Genomic DNA, 23,036 nt, shown 5'->3' on the forward strand with positions numbered 1-23,036 from the left:
TACCCACAACCATTTGCTAATGACCACCACTGCCACGAGCACTAACAAATACTTAAAAATGGGCAAGAGATCGTTGCTTGGTTGCGTAGCCCTTGCACTAGCATGGGGGCCAATAAGAACGGGCACAAAGGTATCAACATGGTTGGGATTTTTTATTTCATGGGGGATGGGTTGGTTCGTGAGCTGGGAATGGAGCAAGAAGGCATGGTATTGCATTGTGATAGCCAAAGTGCAATTCATCTTTCCAATAACCAAGTGGTTCATGCAAGGACAAAACACATTGATGTGGGGTTTCATAAGATTAGGGAGCTTGTGATAGAATGATACATCCATTTTGAAGAAAATTCATACTGATTACAATCCAGCGGAGATGTTTACAAAAGCAGTCACAACAGAGAAGTTCGAGCACTGCTTTGACTTGATCAACATCATTTATTGCTAATAGAGTGAGGGGTACACCTCGGATATATGTGGGGTGTGGTGCCCACAATCAATTTTTGAGGGCTTTAGATTTAGTTTGTTCTAAACTACTAGATGCTCTACAACATCATTTTATTTATGTTGCTAATTCTCTCAAGTCTCGATTAATTTCTGTAGTTGTAGAAGAATGTGATTTTGTAGTTGCAGCGGTGGTGGGGTAGTGAGGTGCACATGGAGGGTTTGATGGGGTGTAATAGTGGTTGAAGAAGAAAAGAAGAAGAAGAAGTTGTCGTCCCACCTTATATATTAAACCAAACTATATCTAACAGACTAACAATAGACAAGAGTAAAATAGTCTCTTCCATACAATAACTAACAACAAATTAAAATTGTCAACCATAGAGGTCTAGGTGTAATTGAAAAAAAGTAAAGGAAAGAAATGTGTAATTAAGGCCAAGTACAAGGGAGGAGATGTAATTTATCATTATTATTATTATTCTTGTGGAACACCCTTAAATTATTGATAGTGTTTGGTAACATTGACTACGTAAAAACTTTTTCCCAAAGTTCAGTAACCAAACATTGAAACTGTATAGATTTAATTACAGCAATCATATTAGGTCAGCATAGTACCACGTGGAAATGTGAAGTGATAGTATGAGAGCCTCAGCCCACTCCACTGGATCCAGTGACTAGCGAGTGGAGTAGGTTGTAAGTTGTAACCTTGCAATCATCCGTCCTTGCGCGCGGGATCCAAACTCAAACATCAAATCCAATTTAAACCCTAATTTTGAAATCCTTTTTTCGCCAATAATTTCTTTACTTGTCTCGTTACAAATAGTATATCTTCACCCCCTCTTGTATCTGGTTTCCTCACCCCCTATCGTATCTGGTTTCCTCTTCTTTCGAGTTGAGCGCCCCCCCCCCCCGCCCTATCGTTTCCTCTCCTGCAAACCCTAGGGTTTTTCCTTTACGGCACAGGGTTCTTACTCTCTAGGGTTTAGCTTTCTTTTTTCCTTTTAGTGGTTTAAGTTCTTTTGCACTCCTCCTATTATTTCTTTGGATCTCTATCTGTGCTGGTAGATAATGGATTTTGGACATGCTCGTAAGAGGGGGAGGCCGGACTTTGCATTGAATGGCAATGGAGGACCTAAAAGATCCAAGCAAGGTTCGTGTTTCTTTCGTCTTGTATTGCTTGCTTGATTTGGTTGTAAGTTTATTGCTATATCTGTCTGCGGCTCCGATCTAGGTTGTGGTAGCATTTGTTTTTGAAGTTACTGTAGTTTGGTCTGAAAGTCTCTTCACTTCTGAAGAGTGCTCTATTAGCCATGGCGGAAGTAATTATGGTGTTTCGCAGGTCCATTAGGTGATTTTAGGTTTTTTTTTTAATACTAATTTTCTTAAGTAGGTTTAGATTTTTTTGGTGAGTGTAGCGTAGGTGTATTCAAGTTTTTAAAGTTATTATGGTTCTAGCGTTGATCTCTTCCTCCCTCTCTGTTGTTCTTTTTTTTTTTTAATTCTCTTCTACCGTGGATCTGTGTTTGCGGGTTCCAGAGTGTTGGCATTCTCTATTGTAATAGCTCCCTTCCCATGTTTTTTGTTTTCCCGTCTTCATTATTACTTTCGTTTAGTTAAATTTTGTGCATCTGTTGCAGATTTAATGTTTTGTCAGTTTCCCGTTGATACGTTTATTTTAACAATACGGAGACCTCTCCCGTTTTGTGTTTTTTTAGTTCTTTTCTCACCGCTTGTATGTTCAACACTCTAATTTGGTAAACGGAGAATAGAAGTGTTTGTTGTTGTGATTAGGCCTTGTCTTCGTGTTTGAAGCCGTAGCTTAAACCCTTGAAGGGCTTAAAACCCTGTTTATTCCACAAACCACGCATTAATTGAACTGTCCCCACTTTGAATAAGCTTCCAATCTTCAGGCCTGGAATTTGAAAATAATAATGTTAGATTTTCCATCCAACATGGGAAGAAAAAAAATGAACAAGGAATTCTTAAACTTCTAAATGATATGTCATCCGGGTATTTAATATGCACCTTTCCTTTCTATAACCGCATGCCACAATTTTTGGGGTCCTATATTCTGTGTCAATTTCATTATACGTACACAGTTCAATGGAAATTATATTTAGTGGGTAACTTGGTTAAAACATGATGGCCTTATGCATTCTAGAATAGTTGGTTACTGATGTTTTTCCTTTAAATTATGCGTCTTGGATATTGTTGAAGTTCACAGATTAAAAATTCACTGAAATTTAACTGAGAAAAAGTAGTTAATGTTCTGGAACAGAAATGGAGTCAACTGGTATAGGAAGCAAATCGAAGCCATGCACCAAGTTTTTCAGGTTATAATCTTAACTTGTCTAAAATAAATATTGTAAACGCAATTTTATCTCCCTTTAATGCATATTATATAATTCTAGTAATAATTCTGTTTTACCTTTCTCATAAGCAATTACAGTCATCTCAAGTCTAATGAATTGGGAATCTAAAGTTGTTACACAGGTTAATATTCATGCTCTCTAATCAGCTAAGAAGATGGTTGAACTCAGATAACATGTTGCTCAACACTTGCAGTTGTCGGATATAATTACAAGACACTGTCTGTAGCACAAGATGAATTCAATTGGGATGGAAGGATGTCTCTTTATATTGGTTATATTTTGTCGCATATGGCTTAAATAATTACTACATGCATTTAAGTGACATTGCATTTGGCTTTTGGCTTTTGGCTTTTGGCTTTTGGCTTTCAGATATAGTGGATTGGCACAAAATTTTTCTGTTTGTTTAAATTGATCCTCTGGTTATACAGATCTTGCTTGGTTTAGATAGGGGCGTTGATAAGTTCTGATCTTCAGATAACAAATGCCAATGAAGGTTAAAACACTTGATTTTATGCCATATTGGCTATTTGCACTTGTATTTCATTTTATGAAGGGTGACACTTGTTCAATGTAGTATCTGGTTTTCTTTTTGAAGCTCCATTCTTTATGCATTTAGTAAAGGAAGAGGGCGGACCTTGGTGAAATGGTAAAGGTTGCTCCATTGTGACCTAATGGTTGTGGGTTTGAGTCGGGAAAAAGCCTCTCTGCGAAACAGGGTGTAAGATTCCTTACATTATGATCCTCCCCAGACCCAGCAGTGGCGGGATCCTTGTGCACTGGGTACGTCCTAGAGGGTTTCATAGTTGTCCAGGCGTTGGAGGTGCCTAGAGTTGCAGAAGCCTAGGTGTCCAGGTGCCCTTTGCTGGGAGGGCGCCTTGGTCACCTAGGTGCCTTATTGGTGTGGTCTTGGACATAATTGTTACATCCATAATCTAGGGACCATCTGGGCTAGCTTCTTTGTTAGATCTTGAATCTAGACTTTTTCATATTTCCGTCATGTGTTAAGCCTTGTCCAAAGCATGGTTCAAAATTTTGACTGAAATGTTGAAATTTCAGCAAAATAACTGTTTTGATGTGAGTTGAAACTAAATCCTTTGTGAACCATAGAGAAGTCAAAATTTTGATTTGTTTTCTAGATTTTCCCCCTTTCTTGTAAGAGCTCCAGAATTGCTAGAAATCCTTCTTTTTTTCCCGTAAAATCTTTCATTTTGCTTTTGAATTGGCTTGGTGATCAATTTTGGAGTATCCATTTCAACATTCTGGTGGATTTGAAGTATCGTTTGTCCAAAATTTTTTCAAATTCTGTGATGGATTTTGGGAGAGTATTTAGGCAGAGTATGTCATGGCTGTCATATGTCATAGGATCTGAAGCTAAACTACCTCTTTGGTTTTTCCCCCCTTTCATCTAATGATTCAAACATGTGTAATCATGCTTAAATAGGCATTCTCTGAAGTTCTAGGGCAAAAATTCCATGGTTTGGCCACCAAAAATACCATTTCTCATTTTTCAACGAAATGGACCAAATTTTGACACCGAAAAATACCGAAATACTGAAATATTTCAGTTGGGGGTCAAAATCGCACCTAAATCTGAAATTCTTAACCTTGATCCGAATCATTGACAGTATTCACCAAGATGCCATGTGGTAGGTAAAATGTATGTTGTAGCGCATTGCTGAGATTTCTAGTTGATAGAATAGGGACAATTCTGTTAAGAGGAAACTGAAAAGATGTGGTCTTCCCACCTCCCTTCTTCTTAGTCAACCACAACATTACATTTGGTTGTGTCAGTTGTATTCTTTGAAATGTGGAGATTATACATGTTGCTGAACTCTTTTAGTCTATTTTTGGTGGACAATAACAAGGTTTTCTTTGACATAAGATGTGTACCAGAAAACAATGTGTGAACACAGTCCTTCACCATGGAGTGTAAGATGCGTAGAAAATATCTGATACTAGTTGTTTGGACAGTGCTTTAGTTGAGTACCATCTTCTGAAATTTATTTGACCTTTTGTGATTACATTTTCAATATTTTAAAATGTTGAGACATTGTTATCAATATATACATTAAATGATGGGATTTGCTTGCTGAACATTGGGAGGTGTCAGAATTGTTTTAACCTTACTCTCCTCCGCTCTCCATATTCAATATCCACTCTCTTGTACGTAAGGGGTAATAAAGTAATTTAAATCTCATCCTTTCAAATGTCTTCTTCTATGACTTGATCAGCAATTCTTGTGTCCACTCTCTTCTTCCTCATCTCTTTTCGTCTCAATTGCCACTCTCTCTCTGGCAATACTCTTTAGTGTCCTCCGATGTAATCCTGCAGCCCTCCCCTTTTTTTGATGACTCAATCAGCAACTCTTATGTCGCTCTCCTCTTTTGTTACGTGTTCAATAGCCATGCTCTGCACGCACGTAGCTGCTAGGGTTGGTTGCATGCTAAGTGATGGTTATTCTATGTTGTAGGAAGTTAGTAGTTATTGTATGCATCATTAGTGTTTGTGGTACTGGTAGAAGTTATTATAACTAATAGGGATGTGGAGTTGTGTAAGTAGTGGAGTCAAGTAAGGTGGTGGTAACCTATGCAAATGTAATTATTTAGCTTGCGTTGAAGAGGAATGAAATGACCTTGGAAAGTTCGTATATTTTCTATATTTGAGAAGGGAGCACGAATATCTCCATATAATTGATTGTTGCTTATTTCTCTCTCTTTCTTTTATCACTTAACAAGATAGGGAAGTTCCTGTATTTTCTCTAATTGGGGAGGAACGACTACCTCCATAAGGCCAATTGTTCATAGTTTCTCACTCTTTTCCTTATCACTTAAGAAGATAGGGAAGCATGGTTCAAAGTAAAACCAGCTTGGTATCCGAGCCAGATATGGATGGAAGGGCGGAGCAGCTTGAGGGTGATGTTGAATCTCTCTCAGAAGGGCAACGTCTCATCGTGAGCAAGTTGTGCTCGGGAGACTTGACTCACGGACAACTCATACGGCGGGAGGGAGATAATTCCATGACACCGCCACCAATCCATGATGAACAACTTGAGTACACATTGGAAGCTGATAGCTTGGTTCCCAACAGTTTTTCACCTCCAAATTACTCATACTCGACTTTTCGCACTTTAATGGCAACGAAGAACCACAAGTTAGGTTTGTCTAGTGGAGCTGCCTTTTCATTTCCACCAAACCCCGAGGAGGAAGTAGTGATGCTCGTCCATTCACTTGGAGGGGTATGCACAATTATGGTATCAACTGTTTCAAAAATAAGGGTGGGAGAGATGATTAGGCTACACTGCTGTGATGGGTTACATTTGAGGTATAGACCATCACAATTCCAAATTTTTTTTTGTAGAATTGACAAAACTACTAGTAGGATCTGTTTGAAGTTATCAAATGCAATTCGAGAAGTTGCTACAAAAGGTTGTCTCTCTACCACCTCATCAACAAGTCAGCTGCTTGCTTAGTGGCCTCAAGTACAGCATAAGGGCAGATGTAGTGGCTGGACGACCCATGTCCATATCTGCTGCCATTGTATTCGCTTGTCTATTTGAAGATTGTAATTTGATGCAATGACAGGTTGTTTCCATACCTAAAGCAAAAGGGAAAGTGGTTTCCCTGAAGGAAACCAGCCCTAGACGGCTCTTCTCTTCTGGTGAGGAGAATGACTTCTGCTGAATTGCAAGAAAGAGGTCGAAGGGGTTGTTAATTGTTATAACTATAGTGAACGGTTTGTGGCAGGACATCGCTCAAGAGGTTGTTTGTGATTGAGGGTCTTAATAACGAAGATGTTGATGGCATTGCAAAACTGTAGGAAGCTGCAACCGTCGAGGTGCAGGAGAAGCCAAAGATCTCCCTTCATGCTATGAGTTTCTTGAGTTAGGTCTTGAGGACAAAGTCCATTCTTTAGGGGGAAGGGTTGTTACGTGATCAAGAGCCATGGTCTTCACACACGTAGACTGCTAGGGTCGGTTGCATGTTAAGTGATGGTTATTCCATGTTGTTGGAAGTTGGTAGTTATTGTATGCGTCATTAATGTACGTGGTAATGGTAGAAGTTATTATAACTAATAGTGAAGTGGAGTTGTGTAAGTAGTGGAGTCAAGTATGGTGGTGGTTAGTTGTCAAATGTAACTATTTAGCTTGCGTTGAAGAGGAATGAAATGACCTTGGAAAGTTCCTACATTTTCTCTATTTGAGCAGGCACATCTACCTCCATATGACTGATTGTTCCTAATTTCTCTCTCCCTCTTTCCTTTATCACTTAACAAGATAGGGAAGCACAGTTCAAAGTACAGTATCTTCTTTCGTTTTTCCTTTCATCTCAATCACTGCTCTCTCTTTTTCTCTCTTTAGTTGCACTCTCAAGTGTCTTACGATGTAATCTGTGGCCGCTCTCCTCTTCCCGAAGGTGTGCCAATCCATATGTTGTCCGGAGCTTAGCATCTTCCATTTGCTGGGTTAATTCTTTTCCACTGCAGGGGCCTTGTGCAGTCAACCCTCTCTGTCATTTTAAAATAGTCCGGTGAATATTTTTGGAAGAAGGCTCGTTTCTTCTCTCTCTCTCTCTCTCTCTCCAATGTCCTCCAAAATATATTGGCGTTCACATTGTCGTTCAAAGGGATTTTAGAATCTAGATCTCCTACACATGATTTTGAATTTCCAGCCAGGTCTCCATAGTTTTAATGGTTCATAGTTTAAGGTTTCATGAAGATTCCAATGACATCTATTTATGCACAAGATTTGATGTTTCATGGCTCATATTCTAAGGTTTTATGTCCTTGCTGTTTCAAGTGGTTGGAAAAAATGACTGGAGACGACGGAGAGGAAGGAAGATCGAATTAATCCATTAAAGTTTCACTATGGAACGTAGAGATTGAGGAGTGAGAAGATTGTTTAGAGTTTTGGCCAAATGAGTATTTTGCCCTTAATTGAAAGTGTTGCTTTGAATAGATGATGGGCAAATAAAATCAGGTTACAATAACCAAAGTTAACCTATAAAGTCGTTTTTTTTTTGATAACCTATAGAGTTGTCATTCGGACAGACCCTTAGTAAATCGTTGATATCCAAAACAGTGTGAGGGTGTTGGGTAGTACATCTACTGCCTAGTTATTTGGATGCTTGTCACAAAGAAGTTTTATGTATACATATTGGTACTTTGAGATTGCTGGTCATTCCTGCTTATGTGAAAGTCCAGCATGGCTTGGTGTTGATGAGAAATCTGGTTGCTTTAAAACTTTGCTGTGAGTGCATTTATTTTTTAACTTGGAGATAACAATCTTATTCCATGGGAATGGAATACATCATTGTGACTATGGTAAAACATTGGCACAAAAATGTAGAAGAAATTGTTGAAGTAATTCAGAAGCTATGTTCTTTGTGAAAGATTTGTCCATTGCAACCTATGGGGTTGGATTTCTTCGTATGAGGGCACCTTGAGGACCTATAGGTTTTACAAAGTGTCTTTAGTTGGGTTGCTTCGTGTGAGGGCAACTTAAGGACCTATAGGTATTACGAAATGTCCTCCATATTTATCTGGATGCTTTTTACCCATTTAAAGTTATTTGGAAGTTGCTGCTTTATTTGGGAGTGGAATTTTGGAAGTTATGATTTGAAATCTTTCAGAGTAAATTTCATTCATAAGTCTCTTTTAAATTGGATAGAATGCTTTGTGGCTAGATTCATTAGTCTCTGTGGCTCAATGTGGATATCTGTGGACTAATCTTTAGAATCCTCTTAGAGGGAAATTGGTGCCTGCAATCTACTTTATATATCCTTATTGATTAAAGTCTGTCAAACTAATGTTTGTAATTATGGAAGGAAAGGGCAGTGATTCACTACATGTTGTAGTTTGGGGATTGATCTCTGTGATTTTGAAATTTATACATGGATACCATGGAACTCAAGTTTCTTTTGTTCATTATGAATTTATATGGTTCCTGAATCCTAGTCGGTAAAAGGGGTTGATGTTTTTTGGGTTCGTGAAAGACTCATTATGAATTTATATGGTTCCGGTTCTAAGTCGATAGACCTTTGGTGTTGTGCTGAGAGAATTTCTGAATGCATAAAGCTGAAATACACTGTGTTGGTCCTCTGAAGTATTCTAGAGCGAATAATATCACTGGATGCTTGTCTCAATATTAAGTGTTATGAAAATACGGTGGAGAGGTATGTTCAGTTGAGTTCATCAATAAATTGATTTGTATGAGTCTTTCATGGAGCCGCCAAATGTCTGTTGACTGCCAATGAATGGTTGACTACATTTTCTATTCTTTCCCCAATGATGCAATGATTGCAATCTGATGTTTTGAAAATGTTATGCAAATAACAATTGTGGAGTTTGAAGGGTGTTATGATAGATTCGCTTTTGGAGGAGAGCTGAACTCTAACCTTTAGCATAGATGGGCTGTACGAATTTTTATCCTATGCGGTTCCCTAGTGTCTCTCACAAGAGTAAGGTGGACCCCACCCGGGCAGAGTGTTTGGTCAGGTGCCCCTGGTGGGTCCCACCCCCCTCTTGTGAGAGGCACTAGGGAACCGCACCGGTCAGGAACCGTAGACGATAACAATTGTAGGCTGTACATTTTATTTTGTGAATCATTGATATAGGAGAGAAGTAAAGGATTGTATATAGATTATGATATCCATATATAGCATTCCTATACATGACAATGGTTAACAAGATTCAATTCAATGGACCTTCTCGTTCAATTAGACAGTGCACACGCTTACACAATTGCGATTTTTCCCCCTTTGGCAATCAACAACTTGATATGTATATTTTCTGTTGGTTTGATTTGAAATTTTAATCAATATTTTTTTATTTTATTCCATATAATCAAATTATTATGATGGTATAGTTTCTATGTTTTTTGATTTTCATGTGTTGAGCATTCATCTTGTTTTGAATAAGACGGGCAGTGTGGATTATGGGAGCTTGTCTTTTTAATGAATATAGAGGTGGTTTCATTGAACCAACTTCTATTTGGACCAATTGCATGGGCCCCAGTCAATGTTGTATCTTAGATATCTGAAGTGAAGCATTTTGCCTTACCTCTGTTTGTATGGACTTAAATTGGCTAGAAGTAAAATAAAAAATGTGTTATGCTTTTTCATATGAGATTTTTTTTTACTGCAAAAAACTTCTGCTCTTAAACTCTTTAGGTTGTGAAAATACTAACTTATGGTAACCTCTAAATTATAGCTTTTACCCTTTATGTGATTTGCTTCCTGCTGTGTCTTAAAAGTTGTTTCATAGGTTCTCCATTCATATTATTTTCCCCCACCTGTGTTTTTTTATAGTTTCTCCTTTTAGTATATCTGCTTTAAATAGTTTGTTTTATTTTTGTGTTAGCACGTTATTTTGCCAAGATTGACTACACCCCTAATTGTGTTTGGCTTTCGCAATGGTCTCTGAAATTGGATCATGGTTTGGATGCAGTACTGCTGGATGCCCGTTTGGCGAAGGCTGCCACTTCTTGCACTATGTTCCAGGTGGGATCAATGCTGTTGCTCAGATGACCAACTTGGGTGGCAACCCAACTCTACCTCCTACCTCTAGAAACCCAGTGGGCCCACCGCCAATGCCTGATGGTAATTCACCATCTACGAAGTCTCGTATGTGCAACAAGTTCAACACTGCAGAAGGTTGCAAGTTTGGTGACAAATGTCATTTTGCCCATGGTGAGAGGGAGCTCGGAAAACCAATTGCACATTCACATGAAGACCCCCGAATGATGGGAGGACCGATGGGAGGCCGGATGGGGGGACGGATGGAGCCGCCCCCACCTGGTCTTTCTGCTGCAGCAAGCTTTGGTGCATCTGCAACTGCCAAGATCAGCGTTGATGCATCCCTAGCAGGAGCAATAATTGGGAAGGGTGGTGTGAACTCGAAGCAGATCTGTCGCCTTACTGGTGCCAAGCTCTCTATTAGGGAGCATGAATCAGACCCTAACTTGAGAAATATTGAGCTTGAGGGAACCTTTGATCAGATCAAGCAAGCCAGTGCTATGGTAAGGGAGTTGATTGTGAACATCGGTTCAACAGGAGGTGGTGGTCCCATGAAGCCCACTGGAGCTGCGGCACTTACCCCTGCAGCAAACAATTTCAAAACAAAGATGTGTGAGAACTTTGCAAAGGGATCATGCACATTTGGTGACCGTTGTCACTTTGCTCATGGAGCAAATGAGCTTCGTAAACCAGCGGTGTGAGTGCTGTCCTTGTTGTTCACTCTTTTCTATTTCCCTACAAAGACAATTTCTTCAGATCTGTCTTGTAGATCTGAGAGGCCGGTTTTCGTACTGGTGGTGATGGTGGACCAACTTTTGAGGGAAGGAAAATTTGACAACATTAACGGTAGTTTTCTAGCCTTTTAGGTTTTGTTTCTTTTCAGTGAGAATTTAGCTTTATATTATTAGTAGTGTTCTTAAGTATCTCATGGTGCGTACTTCTAGAAACTAAATGCCCTATTAAACTGAGCCTTTGGGTATTCCAACCTTGGCCTGTTGTTGCAACTTCAAAATCAACCTACCTTGACCAGGTCTAATAGTGTGTCTATTTGACTTGGGGAAAATTTGTTTTCACGGCCTATTTTTTTTCAATTAAGGTACAGTCTATTTTGAGACATGGGATGGGATTCTTGGGCGGTTTTGATTGTTGAATAGGTTTAGATTTTATACTAATCAAATTTTGAAACCTAAGTCAATAAACTATCCTCCCATGTTGGTCATACATCTTGGTTTTTTATTGGGCCTGAAGCTTAACATGTAAGTAGAGGGCGGAATTGGATCCTCTGCGTCCGTCCTGGGGTTGAGTGGCCATCATTCAATGCTCAACTTATAGGTCGTACGTGGGTTTTATGCCAATTCAATGGTTGGTAGATGGTGGCTTGGTATTTTTGAATTTTGAGTGGTAACTGATATGCCGTCATCTACCAACCATTGGATTGGCATAAAATGCACGTGGCGGCCTTTGAGTTGAGCATAGCACGATGACTGCTCAACCCCAAACTGCTGAGGATCCAAATCTCGGACGAAATGATTGTACCTGCCCCCATTGAAATAAAAAATTCCACCATGTTTGATCTCCCTGCACATTTTTATTGGCTTTGGCGTGCATTTGTGTATGCATATAGGTCTAGACCATTTATCCATATAGGTATTTTTTTTCAGAGTAATTTGGAAGTGATTTATCGAGATGTTATTTCAAGAGTTATCATTGTCCATGTAAAATTATAGGATTTATTTTTTGGGTGAATAAGAATTCATTACCAAGAAGAAAGGACAATTATAGGGCCCCCTCAAAGGGGAGCAACCAAACAAAAAATAAGAAACCCCAGCATCAGCTTTGCTGGCTAGGGGAAGAAAAGGAAATAGAGGAGAGATCTCAGGAGATAACAATAAGTCTGTTCCTTGGTGTGTCAGTACAAAAAGAGGGAGGAGCAGTCGAAAGCTTCGCTCTAATATCAAAGGAGATGGAATCTCAAATATGTTGGTAAGATCTAGAATTGGAGGTCCATTTCTTGATATTGCGTTCCATCCAAATGTGGTTCAGGGTAGCATAAAAAGCAAGCTTTCCAGTAGTGTCACACAGCGATCGACCCCCAAAAGTCATATCAATCCAAATCCATTCCTGAGAGAAAGGGAGAATTCTTCTAATGGCAAGGCAACATTTTTGTAAGATGCCTTTCCAGATTGTTGTCGCAGTTGGGCAATTGAAGAATAGGTGGTCCGTGTCTTCCACATTGTTCCAGTAAAGGCAGCAAGAAGAGGAGACAGGAATGTGGCGATGTTGCAGGAAAGCCAGAGTAGGGAGACAGTTGTTGAAGATCCTCCAGGCCGTGAAGCAGTTCTTAGGGATGTGATGCTTGAACCAAAGCAGCTATCTCCAAGATTTACTTTCATTAAAAAAAGAATATTAAAGGGTTGAAAAATTAAGGTTACAAATTATTTTTTTTTAACCAATCTTAATTAGAACAAAGTTCTTCTATATTTAATTACTTGATTTTTAATTTGGTTATGTGCATTGAAAGGAAGTATAAATTCACTCTAAATGTAGATAACCCTCAGGAGGAAACTGGCAAAGACCTTTTACCAACGCTTGTTTGTTGCTTATGTTTAATTTACCTTCCCTTTTAGTCATTCGCTATCCTAATAAAGGAAGATGGAAATGGAAGCTTATCCAACCCTAATTGTTTGGGGTTTCAGATATCTCTAGGTTTTAGTATTTTCCAACATACCCTTTTTGGATTTCAACTATCCAGCTCCGATTGAGGGCATTAAGAACATTGATGCAACCCGGGCTGTAGCAATTTTCCCCCCTCAAATGGAAAATGAATACGTTTGTGATATCGGGTGTTTCTAACCTTCCCATAATGACCATCTTGGTTGTTGCTCATGGCCTATTTGAAAGGTCACTTTGGGTCCTCAACATGGAGTTCCTTAAAATTGGAAATTTTGAAATGTAATTATATTTTTTTGGTGCAAGGGCCCCCCAAACCCCCAAAAGGAGGGGGTATGGGGGAATTTTTGAAGTCTCAAAGGGCAAAACTGCATTACAATACTCAAAAGGTCATCCAGAATGGAAGACGACCAAAAAGCCCTGTCTAGGGTAATTTATAACCTACTTGGAAATAGAATGGGCAATCACGTTGACCGATCTACTAACATGTCGAAAGGTACAAAAAACTAATTCAATTTGCAATAATAAAATATCTTTGATTATAGTGGCAATCCCACGGAAGCAGCACGGAGTCAAATAAGAGGCACCCAACAAGGACTTGGCAATCTGAGCAAATAAAAATCTGAGACATTCCTATACCCTTTGCTGAACAAAGAGCCAAACGAACAGCCAATGCTTCCCTACCACAGCTGGCATCACCACATGATGGTTAGTAGCAATCAACTGAAGTTTAGAGAGAGAGATATTATAACCCAAAGTTGGGTTCGGTTGGATTAGGTTTAGGTTTTTGTAAAGAAAAATCAAAACCCAAGTTTGGGTTTGGGTTTGGGTTTTATGTGTTACTTCAGGAGATCAAAACCATCCAAGCATGAGCTTACAAAAGTCCTAAGAAAATCGGAGCCTTTCATTTATGTATATGTGTGTTTATGCAATTATATTAGCTCTTATACATGCCAAAAGATGGCGGAACTATTAGTTTGGATTTATTGTTTAGAGGGAAATTATGAAATTCCTCATTCAGGAAGAATAAGGAGAAAAGAAGAGGAAAATTTTACTAGTATCAATATTTAGTATTTATTAAATTAATCTTCTCATCTTGATGCTACAAAAAGGATCATCTCAAAGAAAAATAGGCGTAGTTTTTAAGTGTACTTAATACAAGGGTAAAGATCCGCATGGCGCCCTTCTGCGGATGCTTTCGTACGTTTCCATAAATCCACTATTTAGGATTTGTAACCTAGGGTTTCCATTCGAACAAATTAGTATTTGGGCATTGTGGGAAACCCTCTCCCTTAAAACAAAAGGACAGTTTCAAAAATTTTAGAAAGGTTTTGATTGTTGTCTCTCCCATAAGGTTTGAACTCGTATTCACTTCGAAATTGTTTTTAAGTAAAACACTTGTATGAGAAACTTTAATCCCACATTGAAAATGGAACGGAATGAAACGAGGATTATATATTGAAATGAGAACTATAACGGCAGAGTTTCATGAAAGGTAGACTTACTATGCTCTCGTCTCATTGAATTTCTATCCTGTAATTGGACTATTTCTCACATAATCTTTAAGGTTATAAAATAATAAAAGATAGAAAGTTTCCTTAAATAAAGGCAGCATGGCCCCTGTGCCAGCGTGGTGGCTCTACCATGCATGGAAGGATTGGAAGCATCAACAAAGGTGAGATTTTCGCCTTTCATGAGGCGGGGCGATCATTTCATGCTTCTTTGAATCTAGCACAAGAACCCCGCTGCCTTTTAGGGTTCTTTTTTCCATAATAAATTAAAATAGATGAGAATATTAAAGGTCCACGTGGTAATAGTGACACTCGGATTTGTTGTGGAAGATGTTTAAACGAATTTGGGGCCCTATACTAGTTACTAGAAGAGTTGGCCACTGGGGAGGGTTTTACTACAACTAGCCTGAGCCCATTCTGGAAAGGCCCCAAGGTTGAGCTAAATTCTTTGGGCCTTTAATTTGAGCTGGTGCTTAAAATCAAACCCAATTTTGGTTCATGTGTTCCCTCAGTAAATCAAAACCGTCCAAGGATGAGCTTGGAAAGGTCCTAAGAAACCAAAGCTTTTCATGTAGGTGTCATGTGTATTCGTGTATGTCGTTGTTGGAGGTATGATGTCTTGTATTCAGTCACTTGTATTAGTGAGTTGATCTAAGTTTCGTTTGAAAACCAGGGGGTGACGTGTAATTTACCCATGATTCTATTATGTTAGGGTTTAGGGTTTGAGCACAAGGTTATTTAAAACATTACACCCTGAGTATTGAGTTTGGAATACCCAGGTTGCTGCCTCTAGCTAGTATTTATAGGGAAACTAGGGTTTAGGTCAGATGGACTAATTACTAGATTGCCCCTCACAGCTTGAGCTTTAATACAAGTAGAATTATATTAGAACATATGAAGGGATATTACATAAATACCCTTACATATTATTATCCTTCCCACCACCTCTAAAAAAATTAGAAAAAAGAAAAAGAAGAAATGGAGAAAACTCTACAACAAAACCAACGGCCTATCTCAAAGTTGAATCATATTACAAGGGAAATATATTCAAAGAGGATACAAAATGATAGAGAGACCCATAACCTGTGAGCTCCTTGAATCAACTCCGAGTTGGGCTGTACGTGAGTGTACGAGAGAACAGCTCCCAGTTGTTCAGAAGGGATCCATTCATGTGGATCCCACAAAGTGGATTCCATCTTAACAGCTGAGAGCTGTTCTTGTACTCTCACATATGTGAACGTGAGCTGGACTCACCAGGGTCAACTCCAAGAAGATCAAAATTACTTATTAGACCTCGGTAATGATGGCTATATGGCAAGACTCCTGCGCCCTTGTCTATCCTTAGAAACAATGCAAATTGGAGAGCCACCCTGACTGGCAGCACCCATCTCTTAGAACTTCGGTTTGGGACTCAAGTAGGGCTCTGAGATCCTCAGAGCTTTCTTCTCTTGCTTCCTAAAACGAATAGCGCAGGCATTACAAAGGCTCTACAAAGTTAATTACAAGAAACAGAATATTATTACAAGTTATTGGATCTAAATCAGTCAATAAATTATCGTAACTGAAGGGATTCTTCCTCTCCTATGGAAGGAAGGGTAACTTTTGCCTAGAATTTATTAATTAGAAGTAAAAAATGAGGTTATAGAAGAGAGAGAGAGAGAGAGAGAGAGAGAGAGATATGTAACTGAAAAAACATCGATTACATAAAAAAGAAATAAACAGACCTTAGAATACTTTGGTAAATCGTTGATTCGATTTGTGCACACATCCTCTATAAGGTTGATTACCTAAGATGGAAAGATTATAATCACTTCCTTGCATGACACTATTTTACGACTAGATTGAGAAAGGATTTAAGATGGGTTATATTAGAGAAGCCAACACCTTGTAATAATAAAAGAGATGTGATCCTTCTATGGGAAACTCTGCATCAACGATAATAACAATGCACCAATTAATAGAATGGTCAGCCCCATAGCTATTTGGCTTTAAATTATCTGCAAGACAATAATTATAGGGTAACTCATTCTAGAAAATAAGATCTGAATCTTCCATTATATACATTTTTTGCCACAATTCCCTTCCTTCCAAGGAGGATGCCAACACACAATTGTTGTTTCCGATTCAGTGGACACTCTAATTTGGATTAAATGAAAATGGCCACGATGGTTTCCTCCTTCGCAGCTTCAATTATAGGATAGAGGGAGAAATGGATGCAAATACATGAAACTCAAATCAGTTTCTCAAGATCAACTGTTGAGCTTAAGTATGCATTTCACCTTAATGTAGATTTTGCCCCCTTCAATGGACTTCTTCCTCCAAGAACTGACAGCAACAACAATCTTTGTTTGGTACAAGGAGAAAATCAAATTTTAACATTCATACCTTGATGTTGCTAAAGCTTGATAATGAAGAAAGACTGAAGAAGAAAAACCAGACTAAAAACCCCAAAGTAATGAAGGAGTAGCAAGAAAGCTTCCTCTAGATAAAGCAAAGATGGTAGGGGCCGCCATAGGAGATGTAGATTGGAAACCCTCCCTCACTCCAAACCACTTTATATAGGCTAGGGTAGATGGAGGCATTCCCTTGCTTCAAAACAACATGGGAAAATTATTTGATTAGCCACTATTAGGTTTATATTTACAAAACTAGCTACACTATCTTTACTTCAACAAAATTGTTCAGTAGAAATTTGTGTAATACAAATCCACCGAGAACAGTGGTTGCCATATATCAACCAAGTATCCTCTTGCACGCTGGCCTTGGCTGGCATATCACATTCTTCAGATGTGATATGGCTGGCCTCACTCAATTCTCTCATTCCATTATTGTTTCTCAATCATCTCTTTCCATTATTATTTCAATCAATTTATCTTCTTTCCTTGTATAAAGATTGAGTGCCTCACTAAATCAGCTTTGTCACTTTTCCTTTTTGAAAGATGGAGTATCCATTCTCTAGGAGCTCAATCCCTCTCCATATATTGTAATCAGTTGAAGTGAATATCATGGAATCATAATTTTTAGTCTTAACATTGTATTAAGAGCCACCACATTAAGAACCCTCTTCTAAGTTTTTTTTCTTCTTCTTTCTTTCTCATTGTCGATCCCTCCTTGGCCGATGCTTCCCTCCTCTCTTAACCAACAACCTCCACCATGCCTATGTTAACTTGGAATCAACCCATGCTCTCCATATATAGAGCTCATTGTATTTATAGAGAATGATGAGGATTACAAGAGTTTGCTGACCTTTAACAAAAAAAAATGAGGATTACATGCGATCTCTCTGGTTTAGGAAACATTAGAGTTGATATGGAAATACAATGTACACAATGTAGAATAGGAAAGACAATATATATTGTCAATATTGGTAATTCCAAAATAGGAAGGTGCTGAGAAAGGAAAATGTGATCGTCGAGAATGCAGAGATTGCACACTAGTGACCTATACGATATCTTTTGTTGATACATCCCCTCAATTGGAAGATTTGAAACTTCGAATCTTCGACTTGTCCCTAATAAGCCGAACCCGATAGAGGAGAGGCTTTTTGTAAAATTGTCAGCAAGCTAGTCCTTTGTAGAAATAAACTGAACTACGATTTTTTTCTTGGCAACTTTATTGCAAACAAAGTATAAATCGATTTCCACGTGTTTGGTCCTTGCATGAAGACTGGGATAGATGATACATATATAGCACTGATGTTATCACACCCTAGGATGGGCAGCCTAGGAGTACCAATATCGAGTTCATTGAGTAGGGAAACTAGCCATGTGAGTTCAGAACACGCATCGGCAAGGGCCTTGTTTACATCCTCAAAGTGGCCCATTGAAGCTCTACGGCAGCATCGGTCTAAGGCCACTGGGTGGCCCACTGCCTTGGCAATCGACAACAAAAATATTCATGCTAACCAATACTCAAAAGGGAGATCAGGGAACAGCTTCTCCTCCAAATCAAGGCCAAATCGTTCTCCAAGCCAAACTGGTACCCCACGAAGCCCTCCCCCGAAGGTGTCATGGTCACCCAGCCAACATAAATAGATAAATAAGCCCACCATCACCATCTCTCGGAACTTTTTTTTTTTCTTCTTAGAATGAATAATATATTCAGTGAAATCCAAGAATTCTTTCCCTCCGACGCCGGATCATATTCTCTTATGAGAATGTGATCTCGTACACCCCATCCCAGCCAAATGGAATCCACTTCTCCTTGGGCTGAGAAGTGGATTCCATTTGACTGGGTTGAAGCGTATGAGAACCATTCTCCTACAAGAATGTGATCCTCGATCTTTCCCTCCCACCACCTCCAAAAAAAAATTAAAGAAAAGAATAATTAATAAAGATGAAAAAAGAAGAATAAATACAAAATAGATGAAGAAAACTCCACAACGAAATCAACGACTTATCTCAAAGCTGAATCATATTACAAGGGAAATTCGAAGAGGATACAAAAGGATAGAGAGAACCCATAACTGGAAGGCTCAAGGGTCAACTCCGAAAAGATCGAAATTACTTATTAGACCTCGGTGATGATGACCTGCAGAACACCCATCTCTTAGAACTTCGGTTTGGGACTCGGGTGGGGCTCTGAAATCCTCAAAGCTTTCTTCTCTTGCTTCTTAAAACGAATACCACAGGCATTACAAAGGGTCTACAAAGTTACAATAAACAAAATATTATTATTACAAGGTTTTTTTTTTTTTTATTTTTATTTTTATTTTTATTTTTATTAATCCGAACATTCTCTGGGACCCAAGCCGGCCCGTAGAATTTTATTAAAATAAAAAAAAGAGCAGAATACAATTAGGAGTTTTACCTTGCGACCATTTGGGCCATTACGCCACAATGGTGTATCAGTCTTCCCACAGTATGCACATCTCTTTACAATCTCAGAGCTGTCACCGGAGTACGTTTTGTTACCGTTGCCGTTGCCGTAGTCGGCGACATCTGCTGAGCATAGAAGGCCGTTCAAGCGATTGAGATTCCAAGAATGGAATGCACTTCTACCCGTCATGATCAAGCCATGGTTGTTACTGACCTATTTCAACATAAAAATTAAACTCTCAACTTGTTAGATTGCATTTGAATATTTAAAAATGAAAATAGAAAGTGTACAAACAAACTAGGATAACCTAAATCCTCCTCCACCTTCAACATGGCCATCAACAAGGAAAACAACTAGCGAACAAGCAAAAAGAAAGAAGCACTAAACATATTTGGTACACCCGGAACCTGGGTCTTCCTTGAGCATCAACCCTGACATCCTCTTGATCATGGTTTTTTTATTTTTTTATTTTTTTGGGCTAATGAAGAAACCCTTGAACCTGTCCTGGTTTCTGGTTTAGGGCCAAAAGGAAAACCCTAATTACACAAATCCTCCCTCCGCACCGTATAACAGTATACTTGTGGGGAGTTGAATATAGGACCCGTGTCCGAAGCATATCGTCTTAGACCACAACCCTTGATTACATGAGGGGGGTGAATGTTCACATACGTGAACAACTCACAGCCGTTCAGATGAAACATTCTCATAGAATAGATTCCATCTGAACGACAATGAGTTGTTCATGTACACTCATGTGTTGATTAGTTAGAGATGCTATAAACTCAATTCGGCAAATTTAGATGGGTTTTTAGATAATTAAGTGGCTATTAGTTAGATATACTTTAGTACCAAAGATGTTAAAATTTATTATTAATTAGAGGGTCTGCAGAGAAATTAAAAAAAAAATTTAAAAACTACGTAAAGCCTGAAGACTAGAATATTTGAATAGAAGTCAAAGCCACCTACGTGAGTTTATGAATCAAAGCAAATTCCGTGAATGACAAACATGTATATAAATTAAAGCTCCAGTGAAGACCGAAGCTATTATGATTTTCAAGATCTATGATTACGATCCTTATTCCTTTCGTGCATTATACATGGTTGTGTACGAAATCTTTTATCAAGAAATATTAAGTTAAAAAAACTTAAGTTTCTAAAACATGTAAGGCAACACTATCATAGTTGATGCGGATGACACCTTGGTCCGGCTCGATATCCGGGTATGTGGATTCCGTTTCTGGATCAGCTGGAAATGGCCGGGAATCTGTCAGATTCTGCCTGAACCCTAGAAAACCTTGTATGTATAGACCGCCTGCTCCAAAACGGCACGAATGGGGATCGAACTCTGCCAATTTATTGTATCCGATTCGATTGGACCATTTTACCCTCAAATTTGAAAAATAAATAAAAGTTGATTTTTTTGTTTAACCAATATCGACAATATCCCCAAATTTAATACCTATCACCGATTCACCTGATCCAATAATTCCGATTCATATTGGCCAATCCACTCCATCCATCCGCAATTGTGGGCCCCAAAACAAACTCATTAAATGTCATTTCACTCCTTTAGAGTAATTGTATCGGGAATACTCGAGAATATTAATCGATGGGTTCTCTCTCTGGAGAGTGGAGACCCCAAATGACATTTTCTGTTAGTGAAGCAGATTAATAGCTAGCTAGGGTTTGCTGCTTATACATTACCTGTTGATGAGGCGAAGAATGGACGAAGGTAATGGAGGAGCTGGGATGAGTTGTAGTGTTTTCATCATTGGGGAGACCGAGACCGAGACCGAGACCGAGACCGAGCTTAAGAGAACAATCTACGTGGAGGTCACCGTCATCACCACTTGGGTTTCCAAGCCTACTGAGGAGATCATATTCCCTCAACTCCTCCTCCTCCTCCTCCTCCTCCCTTAGCCTACTTAGATTCCTCCTCCTGATGATCGTCTCGTTCAGACTATCTGCTGTGTTGAACTCCATCTCTCTGGCTCTTTGCTTCCTTCAAAGTTCAAAGTACTACTACTCGTACTAGCTAGCTTGCTAGCTCAAATGTTTGACCCAAATAATTAAAAAAAAAATTAAGAGAGACGGAGAGGTTAACTGAGGTTTAAGGGATTTGAATTAAAAAGAGAGAGAGAGAGAGAGAGAGAGAGAGCTCTATGGACACAAATTAAGACAACCAAAAGAAGTAGCAATGAAAAATCGGATCCAGAAAGTAGACACTTCATGCATGGAAATCGATCGATATATAGCTTGGAAGATGAACCGACACAGAGAGAGAGAGAGAGAAGGGGAGATGGTGGTGAGGAAGAAATGAAACAACTCTAAATATATGCCCTTATTTATAGAGTGGTTTTAGAGAGAAGATTGGATGGATGGGAGCCATAGATTTTATGTAGATCGACCATCTTTGTACATTGATCATGTAAGACATACAAAATGCAATGGAGGAGGGGGCAAAAAAAAATTGGAAAAAAATAATAATAATAATAATAGCTTTGCAATAAGGGTTTTTTTTTTTTAATTTTTTATATGAAGAAGAGATTTATTAAAACATGGAATAACTCAAGGCATTGAGAGTAAACATAACTTTCGCAACCAAGGAATGGAAACTGGTCAAAATGGATCGGAATGAACATCCAATAGCTGGGTTGGCTGGGCACACGCTGAGATGTGTGCCAGCCAATCCAATGCCTTAATGGACACTCATTGGGCGATCTCCTCATTATGATCTTACCCCTCACCTCGGCTCCTTAGTATTAGCCAATAGCAGCTTACATACAAAGACTCGCCCAATCCACACCTCTCACCTGTCTTACCTCGGCTCCTCCATATTAGCCAATAGCAACAATACCAATCCGCACCTCCCACCTGTCCTCCCTTGGTCCCAATTCATCATCAATGGGAAATTCTTATTTTTCTTACTTATTAGAGAATCCGATCGATCATAAATCAATTACCAATTTTCCATCGAAAACCTATATTTATGACATGTAAAAATATAATAGATGAAAAAAATTTCAAAAACTGAGATCGCATGAGCTTAACTATCTAACTTTTATTTTTCTCGGAAATTTAAATTTCATTATTAAATTTAATCTACTCCCAAGTGATGCATCCCTCCCCTTGGTTATTAAGCTTTTTTATTTATTTATTGGGAGTAGGGTACTAAATATCGGTAAGATCAGTATTGGTATCGCCATGCCCGATATCAATAAATGACCAATTCGGTATCAGTGAAACGGTTCTTATTGGGGGTAAAATTGTCCAGAAAATGATTTGGTTATCGATTGAGAGATTTGAGGAATACCATCATCATCAATGGATTTTTCTTGTGTTACCATCAAATGGTGTCGAGCTCGAGAAGGGAAAAAAAAAAAAAAAAAGAAGTGTAATCGAGCTGACACCGTTTGATTGCACATCATTCACGTGTCGAGCTCCCAAAGCTGCACCGCCAAATTGGTGACTGCAGAGGATTTTAATCCACCAGTTTCCATTAGAAACCGACATCTCATAAAGGAATGAAACCAAAATGATGTCTGTTCTAATCAAAACCTGGATTGAATGAATATGCTCACTACAAGCAATGAGGGGTTAGAAAATGGTGTCATCCCTAGAGAGCCCACATGATCAAAATACTAGAGAGAAATGTCAATATGAACCACACTTTTTTTTTATGTGAGGAGGGTATAAAGGAATCTGTAAGAGTACCC

General features: G+C 38.8%; 2 protein-coding genes across 2 annotated transcripts; one reads left to right on the plus strand and one right to left on the minus strand.

Moving 5' to 3' along the window:
• Window positions 1-1,314: 1,314 nt before the first annotated feature.
• Window positions 1,315-11,203, plus strand: LOC122642709 (zinc finger CCCH domain-containing protein 14-like). Its single transcript, XM_043836266.1, has 3 exons — window positions 1,315-1,588; window positions 2,717-2,771; window positions 10,254-11,203. Exons 1-3 carry the CDS (start codon window positions 1,507-1,509, stop codon window positions 11,020-11,022), a joined length of 906 nt encoding a protein of 301 aa, XP_043692201.1. The 5' UTR covers window positions 1,315-1,506; the 3' UTR covers window positions 11,023-11,203.
• A 7,847-nt stretch (window positions 11,204-19,050) lies between these two features.
• LOC122642265 (GATA zinc finger domain-containing protein 16-like) lies at window positions 19,051-21,303 on the minus strand. The gene is made up of 3 exons (XM_043835707.1): window positions 21,025-21,303; window positions 19,312-19,533; window positions 19,051-19,146 (listed from the first exon to the last, which is right to left on the minus strand). The coding sequence occupies exons 1-3, from the start codon at window positions 21,301-21,303 to the stop codon at window positions 19,051-19,053; spliced, it is 597 nt and encodes a 198-aa protein (XP_043691642.1).
• Between the last annotated feature and the right edge of the window lie 1,733 nt (window positions 21,304-23,036).

This window comes from Telopea speciosissima, chromosome 10 (genome assembly GCF_018873765.1).
Source record: "Telopea speciosissima isolate NSW1024214 ecotype Mountain lineage chromosome 10, Tspe_v1, whole genome shotgun sequence".
In the NCBI taxonomy this organism is placed as follows: domain Eukaryota; kingdom Viridiplantae; phylum Streptophyta; class Magnoliopsida; order Proteales; family Proteaceae; genus Telopea; species Telopea speciosissima.

Coding starts and splice junctions, on each gene's coding strand:
- LOC122642709 (XM_043836266.1), top strand. CDS start 1,507: ATGGATTTTGGACATGCTCGTAAGAGGGGGAGGCCGGACTTTGCATTG. Junction 1,589..2,716: donor ACCTAAAAGATCCAAGCAAG/GTTCGTGTTTCT, acceptor GTTCTGGAACAG/AAATGGAGTCAACTGGTATA. Junction 2,772..10,253: donor CCATGCACCAAGTTTTTCAG/GTTATAATCTTA, acceptor GTTTGGATGCAG/TACTGCTGGATGCCCGTTTG.
- LOC122642265 (XM_043835707.1), bottom strand. CDS start 21,303: ATGGAGTTCAACACAGCAGATAGTCTGAACGAGACGATCATCAGGAGG. Junction 19,534..21,024: donor ATTCTTCGCCTCATCAACAG/GTAATGTATAAG, acceptor ATGTTGAAATAG/GTCAGTAACAACCATGGCTT. Junction 19,147..19,311: donor ATGGCCCAAATGGTCGCAAG/GTAAAACTCCTA, acceptor GTAACTTTGTAG/ACCCTTTGTAATGCCTGTGG.